Source organism: Gadus macrocephalus, chromosome 22 (genome assembly GCF_031168955.1).
Source record: "Gadus macrocephalus chromosome 22, ASM3116895v1".
Taxonomy (NCBI): domain Eukaryota; kingdom Metazoa; phylum Chordata; class Actinopteri; order Gadiformes; family Gadidae; genus Gadus; species Gadus macrocephalus.
The window spans coordinates 2,965,333-2,986,184 of NC_082403.1; the positions used below are offsets into that span (position 1 = coordinate 2,965,333).

The window sequence follows — 20,852 nt, forward strand, 5'->3', positions numbered from 1 at the left end:
AGAAAAATGAAAAAGGAACCCGATCAGAACAGAGACACGACGAAAACACCTTTGAGAAAGGGACAGCAAGGTGGTGGGAGAGGAGGAGAGGGAGAGAGAGGGGGAGAAAACTGCTGAATGACAAACGAATGAACACGGCATGAGTCAGCAAGGACATCTGTGTGTGGCAAACTCCCTCGATCGCCCTCCCTCCCTCCCTCCCTCCCTCCCTCCCTCCCTCTCTCTGCACTCCTGTTCTCTGCGTGAACGGTTGCTATTCCTGTGTGCCGCTTTGTGCGTGGCCGTGTTTCGTGCGCACTCACACACCCCACGCATGAACCCACTTACCTCCCCCCGCTAACCTGGCCGCCCGGTGAGTGTGTGTGCGTGATCGGCCCGCCCGCTCTGATGTAATCTACCCCGTGTGTGTGTGTGCCTACACGTGTGCGTCAGACAGCCCTCTTGTGTTACAAGTGTGCGCCAGTGCAAATAACAGTTTAACCACCCACCTCTCCTCTTCCTCCACCTCTCCTCTTCCTCCACCTCCCCACTCCGTCTCTCCTTCCCTCCCCGGCTCTCCTCTCTCCCTCCTTCTATCTGCTCTCCTTCTCTTCCTCCGCCTCATTTCACTTCCTATCTGTTTCCTCCTCCTCCACTTCCTCTACCTCCTCTCTTTTCTTCTACCCCCTTCTTCTCCTCCTGCACCTCTCCTCCTGCACCTCTCCTCCTACTCCTACTCCTCCTCCTCTTCCTCTTCTTCTTCTTCCTCCTCTCTTTTCTTCTACCCCTTCTTCTCCTCCTGCACCTCTCCTCCTCCTCCTCCTCCTCCTCCTCCTCTTCCTCTTCTTCTTCTTCCTCCTCTCTTTTCTTCTACCCCCTTCTTCTCCTCCTGCACCTCCCCTCCCTCTCCTCCTCCCCCTCCTCCACCCCTCCTCCTCCTCCCAGTGTGAGGTTGTTATGGTCACAGCGGTCCTACTGTGTTTTCTATGATTCAGACCCCAGCAGTCATGACGCTGAGACCCACACACACACACACACACACACACATACACACACACACACACACACACACACACACACACACACACACACACACACACACACACACACACACACACACACACACACACACACACACACACACACACACACACACACACACACACACACCTACGACACGCACTCATGTTCATAAGAAGTTATTTCATATTTTTTCCTGTTTTGATTCATATTTTTGAATGGATTTTTGATAAAACAAATATGAGTGTTTGTGTAGGACAATAACCTTCATCACATATATGTTGTGCGTCACTCCGTGTACGCACAACATGTGTACACGGAGTGACCTTCATGGCGGAGCACACACATAAAAACAGACGCGCACACACACACAGCCACCCACCATCACATGTAGCACATACGCACACACATACAAATTAGGGCTTTGACTTTTGCCCAAAAATCATATTCGAAGTTCGTTTGTTTATTAATATTAATATTCGAATATTTATTAATAATATTTTGACCATTAAATGCCCTCAGTAAGACCTGGGCTGAATCCGAATACTTAGTACATACTATTTCTGTTCAGTGTCTACTACAGCTATGCGTAGAACGCCTCTGAACGCTTCCGAACACCGCCGAAACTTCACCGGATGTTTGGAGATGACGTGTCTCCCCTCAGATGCCGGCAAAATTACCTTGATAAATTACCTGTTTTCCGTCTTGTCATCGTTGCTATTAAATTAAAAATGTCTCTTTTTACTTAATTACTTGCTTTACTTTTTTACTCTTTTTAATGTCTCTTTTTTCGCCGCTTTCTACGAAGTCTTTCTAAGCCGCTGTTGGTCGTGTCGGGTCAGCCATCTCTTCTTCGTTCGTTACCAAACTCCGGTTGCATTGTGGGATAGCGTAGTGACCTACCGTTGTACACTGTGGCGGTAGTACGCATTCTTGAACGTTTTCTGTACTACACAATGCACACTGAGCATTCGGACGCGCTATATTTGTGGCGTACTACAAAATGCATACTATAAGTATGAGGATTCGGATTCAGCCCTGGATTGGGTTTTGCGAGGTTTGTTTACCGGCGTTGCTATGGTTACCGGTCTTGCGTGTTCCAACGGTTTATTGGGTTTCTAATAAATTGCTGTCTAATCAATACTTCATTCACTGCCTCTTCCGTGGTCATTACAATATTATGAATAGACTGCGTCGGGTTCTCCGACGTCTCTCCCTCTTGGCCTGCCCATAACGGGTTCGAATATTAAGGACTGCCTAATATTCGTTCGAATTTTGATTTATTTTTTGATATTCGAATTATATTCGAATTACGAAGTTCGGAGTCAAAGCCCTAATACAAATAGGGAGGCACACACAGACGCACGCACCCACACACACATATGTAGCACACGCGAACACGGAGACCTGTACACATGTAGCAAACACCAACATGTAGGACATTACAGAGAGACCCATACGCTTGAAGTACACACACAAACACACACATGTAGCGCACTGACAACGATCCACGGCCCCTCGCACACATCAAATGACCCACTAGCCCTGGGGGGGCAGCATGTAATTTCCTCCAAAGTGACACACAGCGCTCACATAAACACACAGCATCTCCTGCGCACAACTTCAGACGTCCCCGGAAGCTACAGAACCAAGCGTAGAATAGGGCTTTGACTTATGCCCAAAAATCCTATTAGAAGTTTGTTTGTTTATTAATATTAATATTCGAATATATTCTAATATTTATCAATAATATTTTGACCATTAAATGCCTTCGGTAAGACCTGGATTGGGCGTTGAGAGGTTTGTTTACCGGTGTTGCTATGGTTACCGGTCTTGCGCGTTCCGACGGTTTATTAGGTTTCTAATAAACCGCTGTCTAATCAATACTACTCACTGCCTCTTCCGTGGTCATTACAATATTATGAATAGTCTGCGTCGGGTTCTCCGACGTCCCTCCCTCTTGGCCTGCCCATAACGGGTTTGAATATTAAGGGCTGCCTAATATTCGTTCGAATTTTGATTTATTTTTTGATATTCGAGTTATATTCGAATAACGAGGTTCGGAGTCAAAGCCCTAGCGTAGAACCACACGGACCGGTTGTGTACCGCCGGTGAGGACAAACCGTCCACTCAGCAACGTGTGAGACGTGCGGGACTTCTGAGGCGGCGGCCTCGTCCCCGCCGGCCGCAGTCACAGCAGTGCAGAGTTGAGGCCAGGCCGCCGTCATCACGTCTGCTCACCGGCAACCTGACCCCCATCCCCCCCACCCCCACGCCTCACGTGAACCCTGCAGCCAGCTGCCCGCGGAGCAAGGCTGCAGGGTTCCCGTCTGACGCTCGCCGTGGCCGCGGGGCCGGCGTGATGTCAGCCGGGCCGATGTTGTCATGGCGACGGGATCACGGCACGGGGGTTTTTCGGTTTCGGTGTGGGAAACCGGGACGGTGACCTGACCTGTGTTCAGGCGGACGTTCCTACGTCAGCGAGGCGAGGAAACACCCCACGAGCTAGAACTGAAACCGCGTTCTGAATCTCAGCATGTAGCCGGGATTGTGGCCGTTTGAATTGTTTTGTCACTTCGGTCGGTAGTTTCCACAAATGGACACAGATGAAAACTCAGTTTGAACCTTTTTTTTTTTTTTTTTGTACAGTCTGTATGTTACACCCAAACTGATCACTTGCTCTTTCTCCTTGTGTCTCTGTCACTCTCCATCCATCTCTCTCAGCATGTCTCTCTCCCTCTGTCTGTCTCTGTCTCTTTCTCTTTGGGTCTGTCTCTGTCTGTCTCTGTCTCTCTGTCTCTAGTTCTCTCTCTTTCTGTGTGACTGTGTTGTAGTGTGTCCATATGCTTCCCACACATAGCATTCACAGGCTTGTAGCCAACACACATCTGGTCTTAATGAGGTATGTGTGTGTGTGTTTGTGTGTCTATGCACGCTGCCTTGGCCTTGTGTTAAAATGGTGTTGAGTCTTTTATTGCAACCCACGGAATTACACAAAGTCATGTGTAGTTGTGTGAAAGTGGGAACGTGTGTGTGTCTTTATGTTTGTATATGTGTGTCTCTCTCTCTGTGTGTGTGTGTGCGTGTCTCTCTCTCTATATATGTGTGTGTGTGACTGTGTGTGCGTGTGTCTCTCATATATGTTTGCGTGTGTGTGCGTCTCTGTATATGTGTGTCTGGTGGAGTGTGTCTCTGTGTTTCTCTCTGTGTTTGTGTCTCTGTATATGTGTGTCTCTCTATGTGTGTGTGTGGTGGAGTGTGGTTCCTGGCGTTGGTCCAGCGGAGCGTGTATTGAGTCTGTGTGCCTCTCAAGGCTGGCTGTAATCGGTGGTGCGTGAGGGGCTGATAGGGGGGGGCTTTGATACTGATAGCGGTCCGGGCACTGATAGCGCTGAGAGCACGGCAGACCTTCACACTCTGCCAGCATGTCTTGATGTGTCTGGAGCCACTATCTCTGTGGAGGAGAACCCCCCCCCCCCCCCCCAACACGGGCTGCCACCAACAGCGCTTTGTACAGGCGCTTTGGCAGCCCTTCCTGGTCTCCTTGTCTCCTCCTCGCGGCCTCCCTCCCTCCCTCGTCTCCTTGTCTCCTCCTCTCCTCCTCTCTGTCTTTTTCCCTCTCTGTTCTCCTTGTCTCCTCCTCTCTCCCTCTCTTGTCTCCTCCTCTCTCCCTCTCTTGCCCTCTCTTGTCTCCTTCTCTCTCCCTCTCTTGTCTCCTCCTCTCTTCCTCTCTTGTCTTCTCCTCTCTCCCTCTCTTGCCCTCTCTTGTCACCTTGTCTCCTTCTCTATCCCTCTCTTGTCTCCTCCTCTCTCCCTCTCTTGCCCTCTCTTGTCACCTTGTCTCCTTCTCTCTCCCTCTCTTATCCTCTCTTGTCATCTTGTTTCCTTCTCTCTCCCTCTCTCGTCTCCTCCTCTCCTCCTCTTGCTCTGTCCTTTGCTCCCTCTCGTCACCTCCTCTCTCACTCCCTCTGTCTTTTGCACTCTCTCTCTCTGTGTCCTTCTCTTATCCTTCGTATCACAAAGCAGCCATCAATGAGTGTGGCGGTATCACGATGGTTCACCCGCTGTCGAGCGCATCTCACGGCTCTTTTCTCGGTTCCCACTGTGCGGAAGTTCTCACCGTGGCGGTGAAAGTACCTAACGCAAGCTGGAAGTGAAACTAAAGCCGAACATCCCACCTCAAGGGAGTCAGACCGCAGAAACCCATACCTGCCCACCCTTTGTTTTGCATGTTTCGTTCCTCCATTTTTTATCTCTGCCCATTCAGAAGTACGGCTGAAAGATTAATCAAATTCAAATCGGAATCGCGATGTGATAGAACGTGATATGCAATCGCAAAGGCTACAAGAAAAAAATAACGATTCTATTCAATTTTTATTCTTTGGGGTTTTGTTAGCGTAGCTGACTGGAGATCAGTTAGATTTATATTTATTTTTCTTCTACGATTCGCTGTGTCAATGCAGTGAATTAACTCGACCGACCCGTAGACTCTTCCCATGTCACTCACCTCCACCCTCCCCCCCCCTCCCCCTCTCTCCGTGTTACCCAGGGTTCGCCTTCCCGGAGTGGGCCTACAAGCCCGAGTCCAGCCCGGGCTCCAGACAGATCCAGCTGTGGCACTTCATCCTGGAGCTGCTGAGGAAGGAGGAGTACCACGAGGTGATCGCCTGGCAGGGCGACTACGGGGAGTTCGTCATCAAGGACCCCGACGAGGTGGCACGGCTGTGGGGGGCGCGCAAGTGCAAACCCCAGATGAACTACGACAAGCTGAGCCGTGCACTGAGGTGAGAGGGGGGGAGAGGAGGAGTGGGGGAGAGGTGGGAGGAGGGAGGGGAGGAGGGAGGGTGGGGAGAGGAGGGAGGGGAGGGGGGAAGAAGAGGAGGAGGGAGGATGGGAGAGAAGGAGAGGGAAGAAGAAGAATAATAAGAAGAAGAGGAGGAGGAGGAGGAAAGAAAGAAGAAAAGAGGAGGGAGGGAGGAAAGGAGGGATATTTTGTGTTGGTGATGAGTTTTATTGTTGTGTGTGTGTTGGAGATCAATTTGTTTAGAGTTTGTCGTGTGTGCTTGCGATGACGTCTCGGTGGTTGTTGATATGGGTTTGTTTGTGTGTTGGTGCTGTTTTTGTTGTTGTTGATGTCTTGGTGATGAGGTGTCAGTTTGTCGGTGTGTTGGTTGTTGCACACACTACCACACACACTACCACACAAACACACGCACACACCCCCTACTAGCACACGCAACATGTGTAGTGCTGAGAACAGTCCTCATTTAGATCTCAAGCTGTCAACGGGAACATACACACGCATGTTCCGAGCTTACGGTTCCCGCGGCGACCGACTTGTTCCGCCACCTAGACCCACACAAACGCGCGCAGAAATACACGCAGATCTCCTCCACACCAGCTGCCTTTTGTTTGTGTTTGTGTTGGTGCTGTGCGTTGGACTTGGGTCTGTCGACGTGACTCAGGGTGTGCGATGGAGTCCGGTCCGAACACGACGGCACTGCACTCGGAGCTACAGGGATACAAAGTCCTGGAGGCCTCTGGGTTATTGACTCAGCCTGAGGCCTTTTATCACACGCTCCACAGGGACTTACAGGGGATTGATGTATGGATAAGGAGGAGGCTGGACTTAACTGTCTAACCCCTACCTGCTCCTTAGTGACCCCATGACGGGCAGGTCATTAAGGGGCAGGTAGGGGTTAGACAGTACAGAGACAGGTCATTAAGGAGCCGGTAGGGGTTAGACAGTACACAGTTCATTAAGGAGCAGGTAGGGGTTAGACGGTACAGAGACAGGTCATTAAGGAGCAGGTAGGGGTTAGACAGTACAGAGACGGGTCATTAAGGAGCAGGTAGGGGTTAGACAGTACAGAGACAGGTCATTAAGGAGCAGGTAGGGGTTAGACAGTACAGAGACAGGTCATTAAGGAGCAGGTAGGGGTTAGACAGTACAGAGACAGGTCATTAAGGAGCAGGTAGGGGCTAGACAGTACAGAGACAGGTCATTAAGGAGCAGGTAGGGGTTAGACAGTACAGAGACAGGTCATTAAGGAGCAGGTAGGGGTTAGACAGTACAGAGACAGGTCATTAAGGAGCAGGTAGGGGCTAGACAGTACAGAGACAGGTCATTAAGGAGCAGGTAGGGGTTAGACGGTACAGAGACAGGTCATTAAGGAGCAGGTAGGGGTTAGACAGTACAGAGACGGGTCATTAAGGAGCCGGTAGGGGTTAGACAGTACACAGTTCATTAAGGAGCAGGTAGGGGTTAGACGGTACAGAGACAGGTCATTAAGGAGCAGGTAGGGGTTAGACAGTACAGAGACGGGTCATTAAGGAGCAGGTAGGGGTTAGACAGTACAGAGACAGGTCATTAAGGAGCAGGTAGGGGTTAGACAGTACAGAGATGGGTCATTAAGGAGCAGGTAGGGGTTAGACAGTACAGAGACAGGTCATTAAGGAGCAGGTAGGGGTTAGACAGTACAGAGACAGGTCATTAAGGGGCAGGTAGGGGTTAGACAGTACAGAGACAGGTCATTAAGGAGCAGGTAGGGGTTAAACAGTACAGAGACAGGTCATTAAGGAGCAGGTAGGGGTTAGACAGTACAGAGACAGGTCATTAAGGAGCAGGTAGGGGTTAGACAGTACAGAGACAGGTCTTTAAGGAGCAGGTAGGGGTTAGACAGTACAGAGACGGGTCATTAAGGAGCAGGTAGGGGTTAGACAGTACAGAGACGGGTCATTAAGGAGCAGGTAGGGGTTAGACGTCACAGTACACAGGTCATTAAGTAGCAGGTAGGGGTTAGACAGTACAGACAGTCATTAAGGAGCAGGTAGGGGTTAGACAGTACAGAGACAGGTCATTAAGGAGCAGGTAGGGGATAGACAGTACAGAGACAGGTCATTAAGGAGCAGGTAGGGGATAGACAGTACAGAGACAGGTCATTAAGGAGCAGGTAGGGGTTAGACAGTACAGAGACAGGTCATTAAGGAGCAGGTAGGGGTTAGACAGTACAGAGACAGGTCTTTAAGGAGCAGGTAGGGGTTAGACAGTACAGAGACAGGTCATTAAGGAGCAGGTAGGGGGTAGACAGTACAGAGACAGGTCATTAAGGAGCAGGTAGGGGTTAGACAGTACAGAGACAGATCTTTAAGGAGCAGGTAGGGGTTAGACAGTACAGAGACAGGTCATTAAGGAGCAGGTAGGGGTTAGACAGTACAGAGACAGGTCATTAAGGAGCAGGTAGGGGTTAGACAGTACAGAGACAGGTCTTTAAGGAGCAGGTAGGGGTTAGACAGTACAGAGACAGGTCATTAAGGAGCAGGTAGGGGGTAGACAGTACAGAGACAGGTCATTAAGGAGCAGGTAGGGGTTAGACAGTACAGAGACAGATCTTTAAGGAGCAGGTAGGGGTTAGACAGTACAGAGACAGGTCACTAAGGAGCAGGTAGGGGTTAGACAGTACAGAGACAGGTCTTTAAGGAGCAGGTAGGGGTTAGACAGTACAGAGACAGGTCATTAAGGAGCAGGTAGGGGTTAGACAGTACAGAGACAGGTCATTAAGGAGCAGGTAGGGGTTAGACAGTACAGAGACAGGTCATTAAGGAGCAGGTAGGGGTTAGACAGTACAGAGACAGGTCACTAAGGAGCAGGTAGGGGGTAGACAGTACAGAGACAGGTCATTAAGGAGCAGGTAGGGGTTAGACAGTACAGAGACAGGTCATTAAGGAGCAGGTAGGGGTTAGACAGTACAGACAGGTCATTAAGGAGCAGGTAGGGGGTAGACAGTACAGAGACAGGTCATTAAGGAGCAGGTAGGGGTTAGACAGTACAGACAGGTCATTAAGGAGCAGGTAGGGGTTAGACAGTACAGAGACAGGTCATTAAGGAGCAGGTAAGGGTTAGACAGTACAGAGACAGGTCGTTAAGGAGCAGGTAGGGGTTAGACAGTACAGAGACAGGTCGTTAAGGAGCAGGTAGGGGTTAGACAGTACAGAGACAGGTCGTTAAGGAGCAGGTAGGGGTTAGACAGTACAGACAGGTCATTAAGGAGCAGGTAGGGGTTAGACAGTACAGAGACAAGTCATTAAGGAGCAGGTAGGGGTTAGACAGTACAGAGACAGGTCGTTAAGGAGCAGGTAGGGGTTAGACAGTACAGAGACAGGTCGTTAAGGAGCAGGTAGGGGTTAGACAGTACAGACAGGTCATTAAGGAGCAGGTAGGGGTTAGACAGTACAGAGACAGGTCATTAAGGAGCAGGTAGGGGTTAGACAGTACAGAGACAGGTCATTAAGGAGCAGGTAGGGGTTAGACAGTACACAGTAAATGATAGAGGGTCGCGGTGCTGGCGTGCCTGTATAGTTGTCACAGCGACATGCAGAAGGAGGCTAGCGGATCAACAACAGCACAGGTACATGTGAGCCTGTCCAGCTGTACAGTGCACACCTGGAGAGCATCGCGTGTGACATGGTGCGGGCCCCTGAGTGGGGGGCCCTCGCGTCTGGGCTGCGGTCTCTCTGCGGCGTCTTTATTGGAACGTGGCCGCTAATGAACCGGCTGCTCTCCATTAACTCAGCGTCTGATTGATCCCGCTCGCTTTGATGTGAAGGGGTTGATCTTAAGTGTGTGTGTGTGTGTGTGTGTGTGTGTGTGTGTTTTAACGTGTGTGTTTTAACGTGTGTGTTTTTCTGAATACATGTATGTTTGTGTGTTTTTTAACGTGTGTGTGTGTTATAAACTTGTGTGTGCTTGTGTTTTTACCGTGTGTTTTATTATTTTTTATGCCAGCCTGTGTGTGTGGGTGCTTGTGTTTTAACGTGTGTGTGTGCTTTGTTTTTAATGCGTGCCTGCATTCGGTGTGTGTCCGTGTGTGTGTGAATGTGCCTTTGTTGGACTTGATTTGAAGTGAGGAGGAAGAAGAGCCCCCCCCCCCCCCCCCCCCCCCTTCATTAGCATGCTAACATTAGCTGCGCGTTAGCACCTTAGCGCTAGGCCTGGGCTTCCTTTGTGTGTGGGGTCGACCCAGTTTGTTCTGAGGTGTGTGTTGTGAACCCAACGAGGCGGGCCAGTGGCGCTCCTCGTGTCACGTGACCCCGGTTCTCCGCCAGCGTTGGAGTCACATGCGGGACACGTGCTCAAGGCCCCTTTGTGCGTTTGCGTTGTGTGGGTGTGCGTTTGTTCCGGGGCTGAGTGTGCGCGCCGGCCTCTAGTCCCGGGTTGTGAGTGGATTGCTTCTCCCGCTCGTTGAGTTGAAGTGCTGCCGCTCAAGCACCTGTTGGCACGACGACCGGCGGCCAATCACGGCGAGCCACTCAGCGAGGCACTGTGTGCTGCACGCGGCTGGCTAACGCGCGACTTTGTTGGCTGTGAAGTACCTGGCCGCCGCCGGCGGAGAGTTGGATGGAGGAGTAATGACTGCAACCACTCAGGAAGACCTTCTGGGGTTATAACAGTTAGACAGAAACATCATCCTCGTCTCACTTGTGACGTCTGATGGAGCGATGCAGGGAGTTACGGATGGGTTGAACACCTGACTCCTGAAAATATGTGTCACTGTGTGTGACTGTCTCTCTCCCTCCATTTGTAACTGTCTCTCCCTCTTTGGGTCTCTGGCTCTCCCTCCATTTGTATCTCTCTCTCTCTCGGTCTCTTTCTCTCTGTGTGTACCTGGCGCTCTCTCTCTCGGTGTATTACTGTCTCTCCCTCTGTGTCTGACGGTCTCCCCCTGTCTCTCTCCAGGTATTACTACAACAAGAGGATCCTCCATAAGACCAAGGGGAAACGCTTCACCTACAAGTTCAACTTCAACAAGCTGGTCCTGGTGAACTACCCCTTCATCGACATGGGCTCTGGTCAGTACACACAAACACGCATCTCGGAACACAGACACACGCATGTCAGTAAACACGCGCACACACCTTGCACACATGTCACACAGTCGCACACATCTTGAAGCATATAACGCGCGCACACAGACACACACACACACACACACACGTCAGTACACGCACACACTTCACACACATGTCAGTTCACACAGTCGCACACATCTTAACGCACATAGCTCACGCACGTGTCAGTACACATCACGCGCATACACATGCGCGTCACACACATGTCAGTACACGACCATAACTCCACACACTTGGCATGCACGTTCAATCTGTTCAGTCCCAGATCCACTCAAACTCTCTTGTGACACACATGGTGTGTGTCAATATGAATGCTGAGCATTTTGTTAACACACTCCAGATACACATGTGTGTAGACCCCCCCCCCCCCCCCCCAGACACACCCCCGGGGGCTGTGGGGGCGTAAACAGAGTGGTGGCTCTTGACGGGCGTCCAGCACCCGGCTCTTATTATGGGATGTCTGATGTGGTCTGCCCCACACACACACACACACACACATGCATGCATTAATATTGAAGACACACATGCACGTTGACACACACACATGGTTTGCATGAATATGGTTTCTATACACACACACAGAAAGAACAAACAAAAGCTTTGAGACTAATTCTGAAAGCCATCGTGGTCACACACACACACACACACACACACACACACACACACACACACACACACACACACACACACACACACACACACACACACACACACACACACACACACACACACACGGTAGTGGAAACTGCGGAGCAGCCCATCCTGTGTTTGTGATGGCAGTAAGTGAGACTTTTCCAATATTTAAGGGGTTGTCTGGCTCCGCGCGGGGCAGCCTGTCAGCGAGCCAGACCCTCCATCATACTGCTGCACACGCACTATTTCATCTGTGTACAACTTGTCCTCCACTGCTTTGGGTTAACTTTAGCTTTTTTTTTTCCCTTTTCCGTCCTTGCTAAACTGTTTTTTTTTTTTTACATGAACACTCCCCTGCTGATGTAGTGTTCGTACCGTAGTAGAACGAGCAGTGCTCCGGCCAAGCTGACGTGTTCCTAGTACTAATACTATTGAGTACCGCTCGTAGTTATTATGAGCTCATGATGAGGTCATACTACTAAAACAAATGAACGGCTACATACATTTACATTCAAGGCGGTAGCAGACGCTTGTACCCAAAAGCGACTCACAATAGGTAGCCTACATCCGTCGGGAGAAAGAGAAACGACAATATAGCGTTGTCGGCACAGTAAGGATGTTCATAGCACCAAGTGTCAAGCACTAACAATCACTAGGTTAACCCATTCCCCGTACGCAACAGAGAAAGCAATTAGTTAGTAGTGGTAGTGATTTGCTCATCTCTCACTCCTAATACACACACACACTTGTGTGTGTCCCTCAGAGCTCTTATACTAGTAATTAGTACTAACTCGTTGTAGTTCATAGCAGTATCTTGTCTCAGTGTGCTCCAGACGAGATTGGAGCGGGGGTCTCGGTGCTACTAGTTATAATTAGTGCTGTCAAGCGATTAAAATATTTAATCGCGATTAATCGCATTAATGTCATAGTTAACTCGCGATTAATCGCAATTCTTTTTTCTATGCTAAATGTCCCTTGATTTCTTTGTCCCATTAATTGCTCTAATTTTAATGCTCTTATCAACATGGAGAAGTGCATCGACTTGCCTTGTGCAAATTGTTTTTTATTGATAACAACATTGGCATATACTGATCAAAACAGGACGATACAAAAAAAAGCCTATAGTGCAATTAAACGATGAACATACAAACATACTGCCTTGAACATAGCAGTCAGGCTACTGCTTCTTTATTTTGAGCCAAAGACAATTATTATTATTTTTTTTTTTTAAGAATTGCGTTAATCGCGCGACAAAAGAAATTTACGCCGTTAAAATTGGTTTGCGTTAACGCCGTTAATAACGCGTTTAACTGACCGCACTAGTTGTAATCCATATTACTTCCTCAAAGTCAGTCTCTTAATACTCTCTCTCCCCCCCCCCCCCCCCCCCAGGACGCGTCCCCCAGAGCGCCCCGCCCATCACCAGCGGCGGCTCCCACTTCCGTTTCCCGCCCTCCACGCCGTCGGAGGTGCTCTCCCCCAGCGAGGACCTCCGCAGCCCGGGGGTGTTCAGCGGCGTGGCGCGGCGCATGGCGCGGGGCTCCGTCAGCGACTGCAGCGACGGCACCTCCACCAACTCGGAGCTGGAGGAGACGGTGGGGGGGGGCGGCGGCGGGGGCGGGGCCCCCGGCGACGACCGGGGCCTGGGGGGCCCCGACCGCTCCTTCAGGGGCCTCCTGCCGCCGCGCATGACCCACGAGTCCCTGTTCCGCATGTACGGCTCCGGGGCGCACCTGGCCCGGCCCACCCCCCGGGTCCACTCGGAGCAGCTGTCCCCCTTCCCCGTGTCCCCGCTGCCCGGCCCCGGGGGCCACCTGGGCCCCACGCTCTCCCCGGGGCTGTCCATGACGCCGGGCTCCCACCTGCCCTACACCCCGTCCCCCTCCATGTCCTCCCCCATGCTGGGCTCCCACTTCTCCTTCAACGCGGACGACATGAAGCGCTACCTGCAGGCCCACGCCCAGTCGGTGTACAACTACCACCTGAGCCCCCGCGCCTTCCTGCACTACCCCAACATCCTGATCCCCCAGCCGCACCGGCCCGCGCCCCCGCCGCCGCCGCCGCCGCCGCAGCCCGCCCACGACAAGCCCCCCGCCCACCACCTGCTGCACGCCCCCCCGCCGCCCATGCACCTCTCCCATTCGCTGGCGGGGTCCCTGGGGGCGGGGCTGGACGACCAGCAGCACCCCTCCCCCTTCAAGTTCAAGCTGCAGCCGCCGCCGCTCGGACGCAAGCAGCGGGACGGGGGCTGCTCCTCCTCCTCCTCTTCCTCCTCCTCCTCCGCCCACGGCCAATCGGCGGCCTCCGCGGGCTCCGGCATGCACTCTAACCACGCTGCCATGGCGACGCCCAAGATCAAGGTACGTTCCCACGATGACGGAGTGTGTATTATGGGATGATGAGTGTGTATTATGGGATGTTTTGCAGCAGAAGGCTGAATCATTACAGTCCACCTGGCTTCATGGATATTGCAAAATGTAGCGTGCATTAAACGCATGTTGGCGGCATGATGCTCAGGGGGTAGAGCGGGTTGGCTGGTCACAGGAAGGTGGCTGGATCGAGATCTTCACCCTGACTGCTCCCGACTTTGCCCTGCGTGGCTGACTCCGCCGTCGGTGTGTGAACGTGTGCGTGAACGGGTGAATGTGAGGCAGTATCAGTAAAGCGCTTTGAGGGTTAGGCCACTGGTTATAAACGCTGTTTATTTACCCTTGTTGTTCCCTCCCCCCGCCACCAGGTGGAGCCCATCTCCGACAACGAGTCCGAGGAGGTGGAGGTGACCGACATCAGCGAGGAGGACGAGCAGATGAATCACCACGGCGACGACGACGACGACGACTACGGCGACGACGACGAGGGCGACGTGTTCACCCCGACCAGCCGACCCAAGCTCCTCCCCCACCACCAGCACCACCAGCACCCCCACCACCACCACGCCCTCCACCGCTACATCCCCGGCCACCTGCAGCTCGGCAACGGGACCGCCGGCCGGCCCCCGCCTCCGCTCCATAGCAACAAGCCGCCGCAGCATCAGCACCACCCCCACCACCACCACCACCACCCGGAGGAGGACGACGAGGACGAGGACGTCTTCAAGACCCCGGCCACGCCCCCTCTGAGCGCGGGCCTCCCGCCCCTCCCCCTGCTGAGCCTGAAGAGCGAGCCGGGTCAGGGGTCGGCTCCCATCAGCCCCGGCGGCACGCTGTGCATCCCCCTCAAGCTGCGCTTCAAGCGGCGCTGGAGCGAGGACCAGAAGATGGAGGCGGACGGCGAGAGGGAGGAGGCGGAGGACAAGAAGGTGCGGAGCGCCGAGCAGGAGGACGGGGAGGCGGCCAGAGCAGCAGCGGCGGCAGCAGCAGCAGTAGGAGGAGGGGCAGGGGGAGCGGTGGAGGGCCTGGGGGTGGCCCCGCCCACCCAGCGTCGCTCCTCCTCTGAGCTGCAGAGGGCCACCGCCCAGCTGTCCCTGGAGAACTCCGGCTGCTGAGACACGCGCGCACGGTCACGCACACGCACACACGCCCAGGCAGCGCCCCACCGACGCCTTAACGCATGAGGACACACACCTGCGAGACCAGACCCTCATGAGTGTGTGAACCTGTGTGTGTGTGTGTGTGTGTGTGTGTGTGGGGGGGGGTGCCTTCAGCACCTCCACACATCCAACATGAACACGGCAGAATGTCTCTCTGCTTCGACCTTCTAACACTAAAGACTGAACCTCTACTCAGCCTCAAACTCACCCCGTGGGGCCCCCATTCTGGGCCCCTGTTCTACCAAGAGCCCCCTCGATGCGGCCCCCAGATGTTTGAACTCGCACAACACAAGTCCATGTTTCTCTGCAGGTTCCAGAAGAGGGCTTGGAGTCCAGCTGTGTTGGCCGGTCAGGATGATAAGCATCCGGGTCCACTTACCCCTTCACCTGTCCTTAACGCGTTTCACCTGTCCTTAACGAGCTCACCTGTCCCTAACGAGTCCCTCTAATCAACCTGCCTGATTGGATGTGGCTAATCGGAGCAGCGTCCGATCCTCCAGCAGCGTGATGTGATGAAATATAAATGAATTACACGAAATGGAGGTGGGAGGCCTCTAGGCCACACCCACAAACGCCACCCCTCCCCCGACAAGATGGAGGACGCTTCAACAACACAATTATAAACAGTCAATGAAATTGGATCACATGACCAGTCTGGTTCCGACAAGGCGATCAAAGTGTCTTACTCTGAAAGGAACAAACCAATCACAGCCTTCAAACCTAATGACCGGAACTAGCCAATCACAGCCTTCAAACCTAATGACCGGAACTAGCCAATCACAGCCTTCAAACCTAATGACCGGAACTAGCCAATCACAGCCTTCGAACAAGGAACTGCATCAAGGCAGCCTCACCCCCACCCCCCCCCCCCCACCCCCCCCCCCCCCCCCACACACGTCTGGCGGACGTTAAACCAATCAGAACAGCAGACGGTCAGTCGCTCACGGGCCAGGTAAGGCCTCTGATTGGACACCATGTTAGGCTTCTCCCTCCCCACGGTTCGAGGACGCTGATTGGTAGAGAGCGCCGTACGGAACCCTGTAATTATGTACACTTTCTCCTTTTCAACCAATGGGCTTTGAGAGAATTGCGGGGGACCGGCCAATGGGAGGGAGTCGGGAGGAGGAGCTGGGGCATTGGTTGACTCCTCCTCCTCCTGAAGAGAAAACTGTTTATATATACAAGCAGAAGTGGTGTATCTGTATGCGCTGTGTGTCTCAGTGTTCTCCAAGGACAGTAGTGCCTCGTGCAGAGAGAGGGCGAGTGAGAGAGAGAATGAGGGAGAGAGAGAGGGCGGGCGAGTGAGAGAGAGAGAGTGAGGGAGAGAGAGAGAGAGAGAGTGAGGGAGAGAGAAGAGAGTGAGAGAGAGACAGAGAGAGAGAGAGCGAGCGACTGGCTCTGAGGGCGTTCGGAGATCCGCTGATCGCCCCGTTCTGTCCTCTTTTTGTCTCTATTTTCGGCGCGTTGTGTGTGCGATAATGGCCCGTCTGTTGCCTCGGTCCGCCTCGGGCCCCGTCGTCGTGACGACCGGGCTGCGTGACGACGGGTGATGTGCTCGACGACAACAAGGACCACAACAGGAATGCCCACGACGTACGCCTCCACGAGACGTTTTAAACACACGCTCTTTTCTACGACGTTTTATCAGTATAGTGTAAAAGAAATTGATATAATGCGCCCATTTTAACGAACAAAAAGACGACGAAGAATACTGTGCCTTTTTTTAGAAAGCCCCTCCCCCTTTTAGCCAAACGACTCAGAGGACCATCATGCCTTCTGTTTTTATTTAAAAAAAGAACTACAAAATAAAAGCACAACGGACGCATAAATACTATATTTGAATATCTATGGAAACGAAAAGAAAATGCTATATTTCACTGCCGCCATTTCATACCGATCATGAAGAATCCTTTCTATTTTTGAGTGCTATATCTATATATGTCTAGATATAGATATAGAGAGAGAGATATATCTATTTGACTGGCCGTATTCTCAGCGGTGTTCTGCAGCCGGGTATGACAGTAGCTCCTGTATATTTTCATAGTATTGACACAACAGGGTCCCTCGTCTCCTGGCTGTTTGTTTCCACGTCCCGGCGCGCCCAGGTGGGTGGGGCAACCGGGCAGGAGTGGTTTAAGTCGACCGCCGGTGGAAACACACATGGAACAGCTTTCCCCCCCCCCCCCCGGCCAACGGCCGTGCTGCTGTCTGGCAGCGGCGAGTGGGGCCCCGCCCTGCTGGCCCCGCCTGGCCGGGGCGCTCCGTAGGGTAAAACAAACACGCCTTCGCTCAGGTCTGGGCGGAAAGGGGCGGGTTGTTAAAGTGTACGTCCTGGGGTAGGACGCGCGCGCGCGCACACACACACACACAGACACAGACACAGACACACACACACACACACACACCCTCCTACACACCCTCGTACACAAAGCGTGGCTTCACTGTGGCTGCCAGCGGGGACGGTGACATCACACGTGACATCAGACACCCCTACACACTCTCTGGTGTAGACGGCATAACCATAGCTACCGCACACATCCAGACGCACACACACGCTCAGGGCAGACACACACACACCAGACACACAGAGCCGTTCTGAAAGAGGGGGAAATGACATCACAGAAACCACAAAATAGACTGCAAGGGAGGGACTTCCCGGAATCCGAAGTGCGCGTGTGTGTGTGTGTGTGTGTCTGTGATTTAAAGGCAGCCGGCAGGCTTTTGAACCTCGTAGTTTTGTACCGTCACGTCCGATTGTTAAAAGTTACCAGCGACGCTCTCGTTCCTCCGAAGAGAAACCCCGAGCTAACGTTAAACACCCAGCGATGCACACACTGCCCAGACCATTGCTGCCTTGCCAGTTGCTTGAAGCCAATAAAATCACTTTTGCCGTTAAAATATCCTCCCACAAAACTCCCCGATGACGATTATTTTTTATCCTTTTCTAGTATTTGTTCCCCCTTCCTTCCGACTTGTATTACTGTTACTCTTGTAATTATATTATTAACATAACGTTTTGTTCCTTCTTGCCAAATGCCCGCCTCTTCCTGAAGCTTCGTATTTTCGTTCTCGGCGTCGCGCCTTTTGAGTCCCTGCAGAGGTTAACCAGCTAGTTAACCGTTAACCGGCTAGTTAGCCTTCTAGTTAGCCTAGCTAGCTATCCATGCTAGCCGCGTGGCTTAACCGCAACCTTTCACAACCAGCAACACAAGAGGGGTTTGAGTTATCAACTGCTTTTTATTTGAACAATTCGGTTGTTTTAATTTCCTTTTATTTTATTTTATTTTTTACCTTTTTATGTATATATCTATAACTTTCTTTCCATTTCGGAGGGGTGTATTCTTGTAAGAAGCGTTGATTTATTTTGTTTAACCTTGGTATTTGAGCATGTCGCCCTCCAGGATGAAGAGAGGGGAGGAGGGGCATGGAACAGACATCTGTATTTTGTTTATCTTGTATCTTTTCATCTTCATTTGTAATTAAACAGTAATCAGGGTACATTAAAAAAACAGGTTAAAATGGATGGATGTCTTGTCTTTTTATTTTTGATTGTCGCATGTTGGGATTTTTTCACACTACGTGACATGAAGATTATTTTCTTTCGTCTCAATTTTTTTTTTTTAATGAGTTTTTTAAAATTCAGTGATTTTTAGTATTGTTTTGTTTGAATCTTTCGCACCAAACGTTAGAGAAGTTGTTCAGATAAACTAGAATCTATGCAGGATTAGGCTGGCGATTTTATTTCCTATTTTGAACCGAGTTTTACTCGAACACATATCCCGCATTGTGGTCATGTTCACCTACATTTGGGGAAGAAGAACCGCGAGGGAACCACGTGAAGTCGTAAAGTCACGTAGTGAGTGTCCAGAAACATGACGTTTTCTTCCTAAAACTGCTGTATTACACGACTTTTGAAGGTAGTAGTTGGGCTTCATGAATATAGCACATAATCTTGAATTCAACTTCTCTTACAACTTCAGAATCTGTATTTAACTTTGAGAGGACGTCGTCTCTGGAGAAATGGCCGTGGGCGACGCAGACGTGAATAATGATGCTCTAAAACCGTTTACTCTTTAAGGACATCTTCACAGGTGTTGATGGCCATCATCACCCTGCAGACCTCGAAAATAAACTCCTTCTTTACAACTTGACAGTTTATTTCAGCTTTAACCAGCAGAACAGTCCCCTTCTTGCTTCGAGCTCGTGTGATGAGCTGATGAATGATACTTATTGGCGATTGGCTCTGAAAGATGAACTGCCAACCAGGCATTCTGCGGGTTATTGTTATGACCGTTGGTCACTCCTTTGGCGGTTAGATCGATGCACGCACAAATAAATAATGTTAACGTGACTTAACCTCCTTGGTCAACATCCATCGGCATAACACATAATCTGGACCGATGCTTGTTTTAAACTGTTGTTCAAAAGGATATTAAGTATTTTACATTTTAATAAATGAAAAGTATTGTTGGGAGTGGTCGGTACTGCAGGGGGAGAGACAGGCACCCCAACTAGGACACCACTGACCTCTCCTGGTCTTGGTCGGTACTGCAGTCTAATAGACGCCTAAACAACGGAATACAGGCCTGCATGTTCTTTCTTTTCGGAGTAGAATGTTTGAACATTGTGCTTGTTATAATTAGCAATGTTGATGTAGACCTTCATTCTCCTTCCTGTATACGCGCTGTTTCCTAACTGCTTAAAACGCCCTCTGATTGGATGACCGTCTTTGTTAGACTGAGATTCAAATACAACAGATTCATTTAGTTGATAAAGCATATAAATATCTTGTCCTTGTAGGCCTACTGATCATATCAACATGCGCTGGTTTTGCTGTGTGTGTAAGAGAAAGAGGCTGACCATCTAAGCTGATACAAAAAACGAGCTGTATTTGCAAGGCTGTTAAACAATATAATCAAGTAATGAAGCTCCTAGATGCACATTAAACAAGTAAAAACATCTTGCATATTAAAAATAAGCCAAACCTATCGAGTGGCTCTAACATATCATCTATTAAAACATGGTATCGGAACTACCTCCTCTTTTTTTTACTTTTTAATATTGCTATATTATATTTGGATAACAAACGCATACAATGATTCAGGCCCTGAACCGTAATAACATAATTGGAGAAGTTGAAGTTTTCCAGAAAACTTGTAGAATCTTGAGTTATCCGCCCGAGTAATCTTACCGTGAAGCGGACCCAATGTGCAGGTCCACGGCCCGCCCAGCAGGGGGGGCCGTGAACTGTAGGCCCAGGGCCCGCCAGCAGGGGGCGAGGGACCGCCAGTGCAGATCTATGGCCCGCCAGCAGGGGGCGGTGGCCCTCCTCTGCAGGCCCAGGGCCTGCCCAGCAGGGGGTGGTGGACCTCCTCTGCAGCTCCACGGCTCGCCAGCAGGGGCGGTGGACCTTTACTGCAGGTCCATGGCCCGCCAGCAGGGGGCGACGGTACTAATCTGCAGCTCCACGGCCCGCCAGCAGGGAGCGATGGAGCGCCACTGCAGGTCCACGGGTATTTGGGTATTTGTGGAAGTAAACTGGGCCAGTGGGTCCTCGGCAGCGTCGAAGATATCTGATTTGCAGAATTCCCCCTTCCACTTTCCATCTGCTCCTACGCCTTGTGTCTTAGAAAGCTGAGCTCCCGTGAGAGTGATTTAATAATTTAAGACCGGGGTAATATCAGTGATTAAGGTACAATGCTTGCAGGCAATAGACTAATAGCAAACACAGTAAACCACCTTTCTTTCCCAAACTCTAGACTACACCTACAGCTAGAGCAAG

At 51.3% G+C, this 20,852-nt stretch overlaps 2 protein-coding genes across 3 annotated transcripts in view; both read left to right on the forward strand.

Annotated features, from left to right (window-relative positions):
- erf (Ets2 repressor factor) overlaps positions 1-18,593 on the forward strand; it is a 36,907-nt gene extending 18,314 nt beyond the window's left edge. Inside the window, exons 2-6 of one of the 2 annotated variants that reach the window (XR_009524051.1) lie at positions 5,549-5,783; positions 10,736-10,848; positions 12,934-13,901; positions 14,279-16,316; positions 16,383-18,593. Coding sequence is in view for 1 of the 2 variants with exons in the window: in XM_060043830.1 (XP_059899813.1) it covers positions 5,549-5,783; positions 10,736-10,848; positions 12,934-13,901; positions 14,279-15,025 (2,063 nt within the window). In the remaining variant the exon portion in view is untranslated. The other variant, XM_060043830.1, reaches the window with a different exon arrangement.
- Positions 18,594-20,276: 1,683 nt separating this feature from the next.
- Positions 20,277-20,852, forward strand: part of LOC132451522 (glycogen synthase kinase-3 beta-like) — a 14,955-nt gene continuing 14,379 nt past the window's right edge. Inside the window, exon 1 of the mRNA XM_060044060.1 lies at positions 20,277-20,583. Coding sequence (XP_059900043.1) covers positions 20,277-20,583 — 307 coding nt within the window. The remainder of the gene's footprint in view (positions 20,584-20,852) is intronic.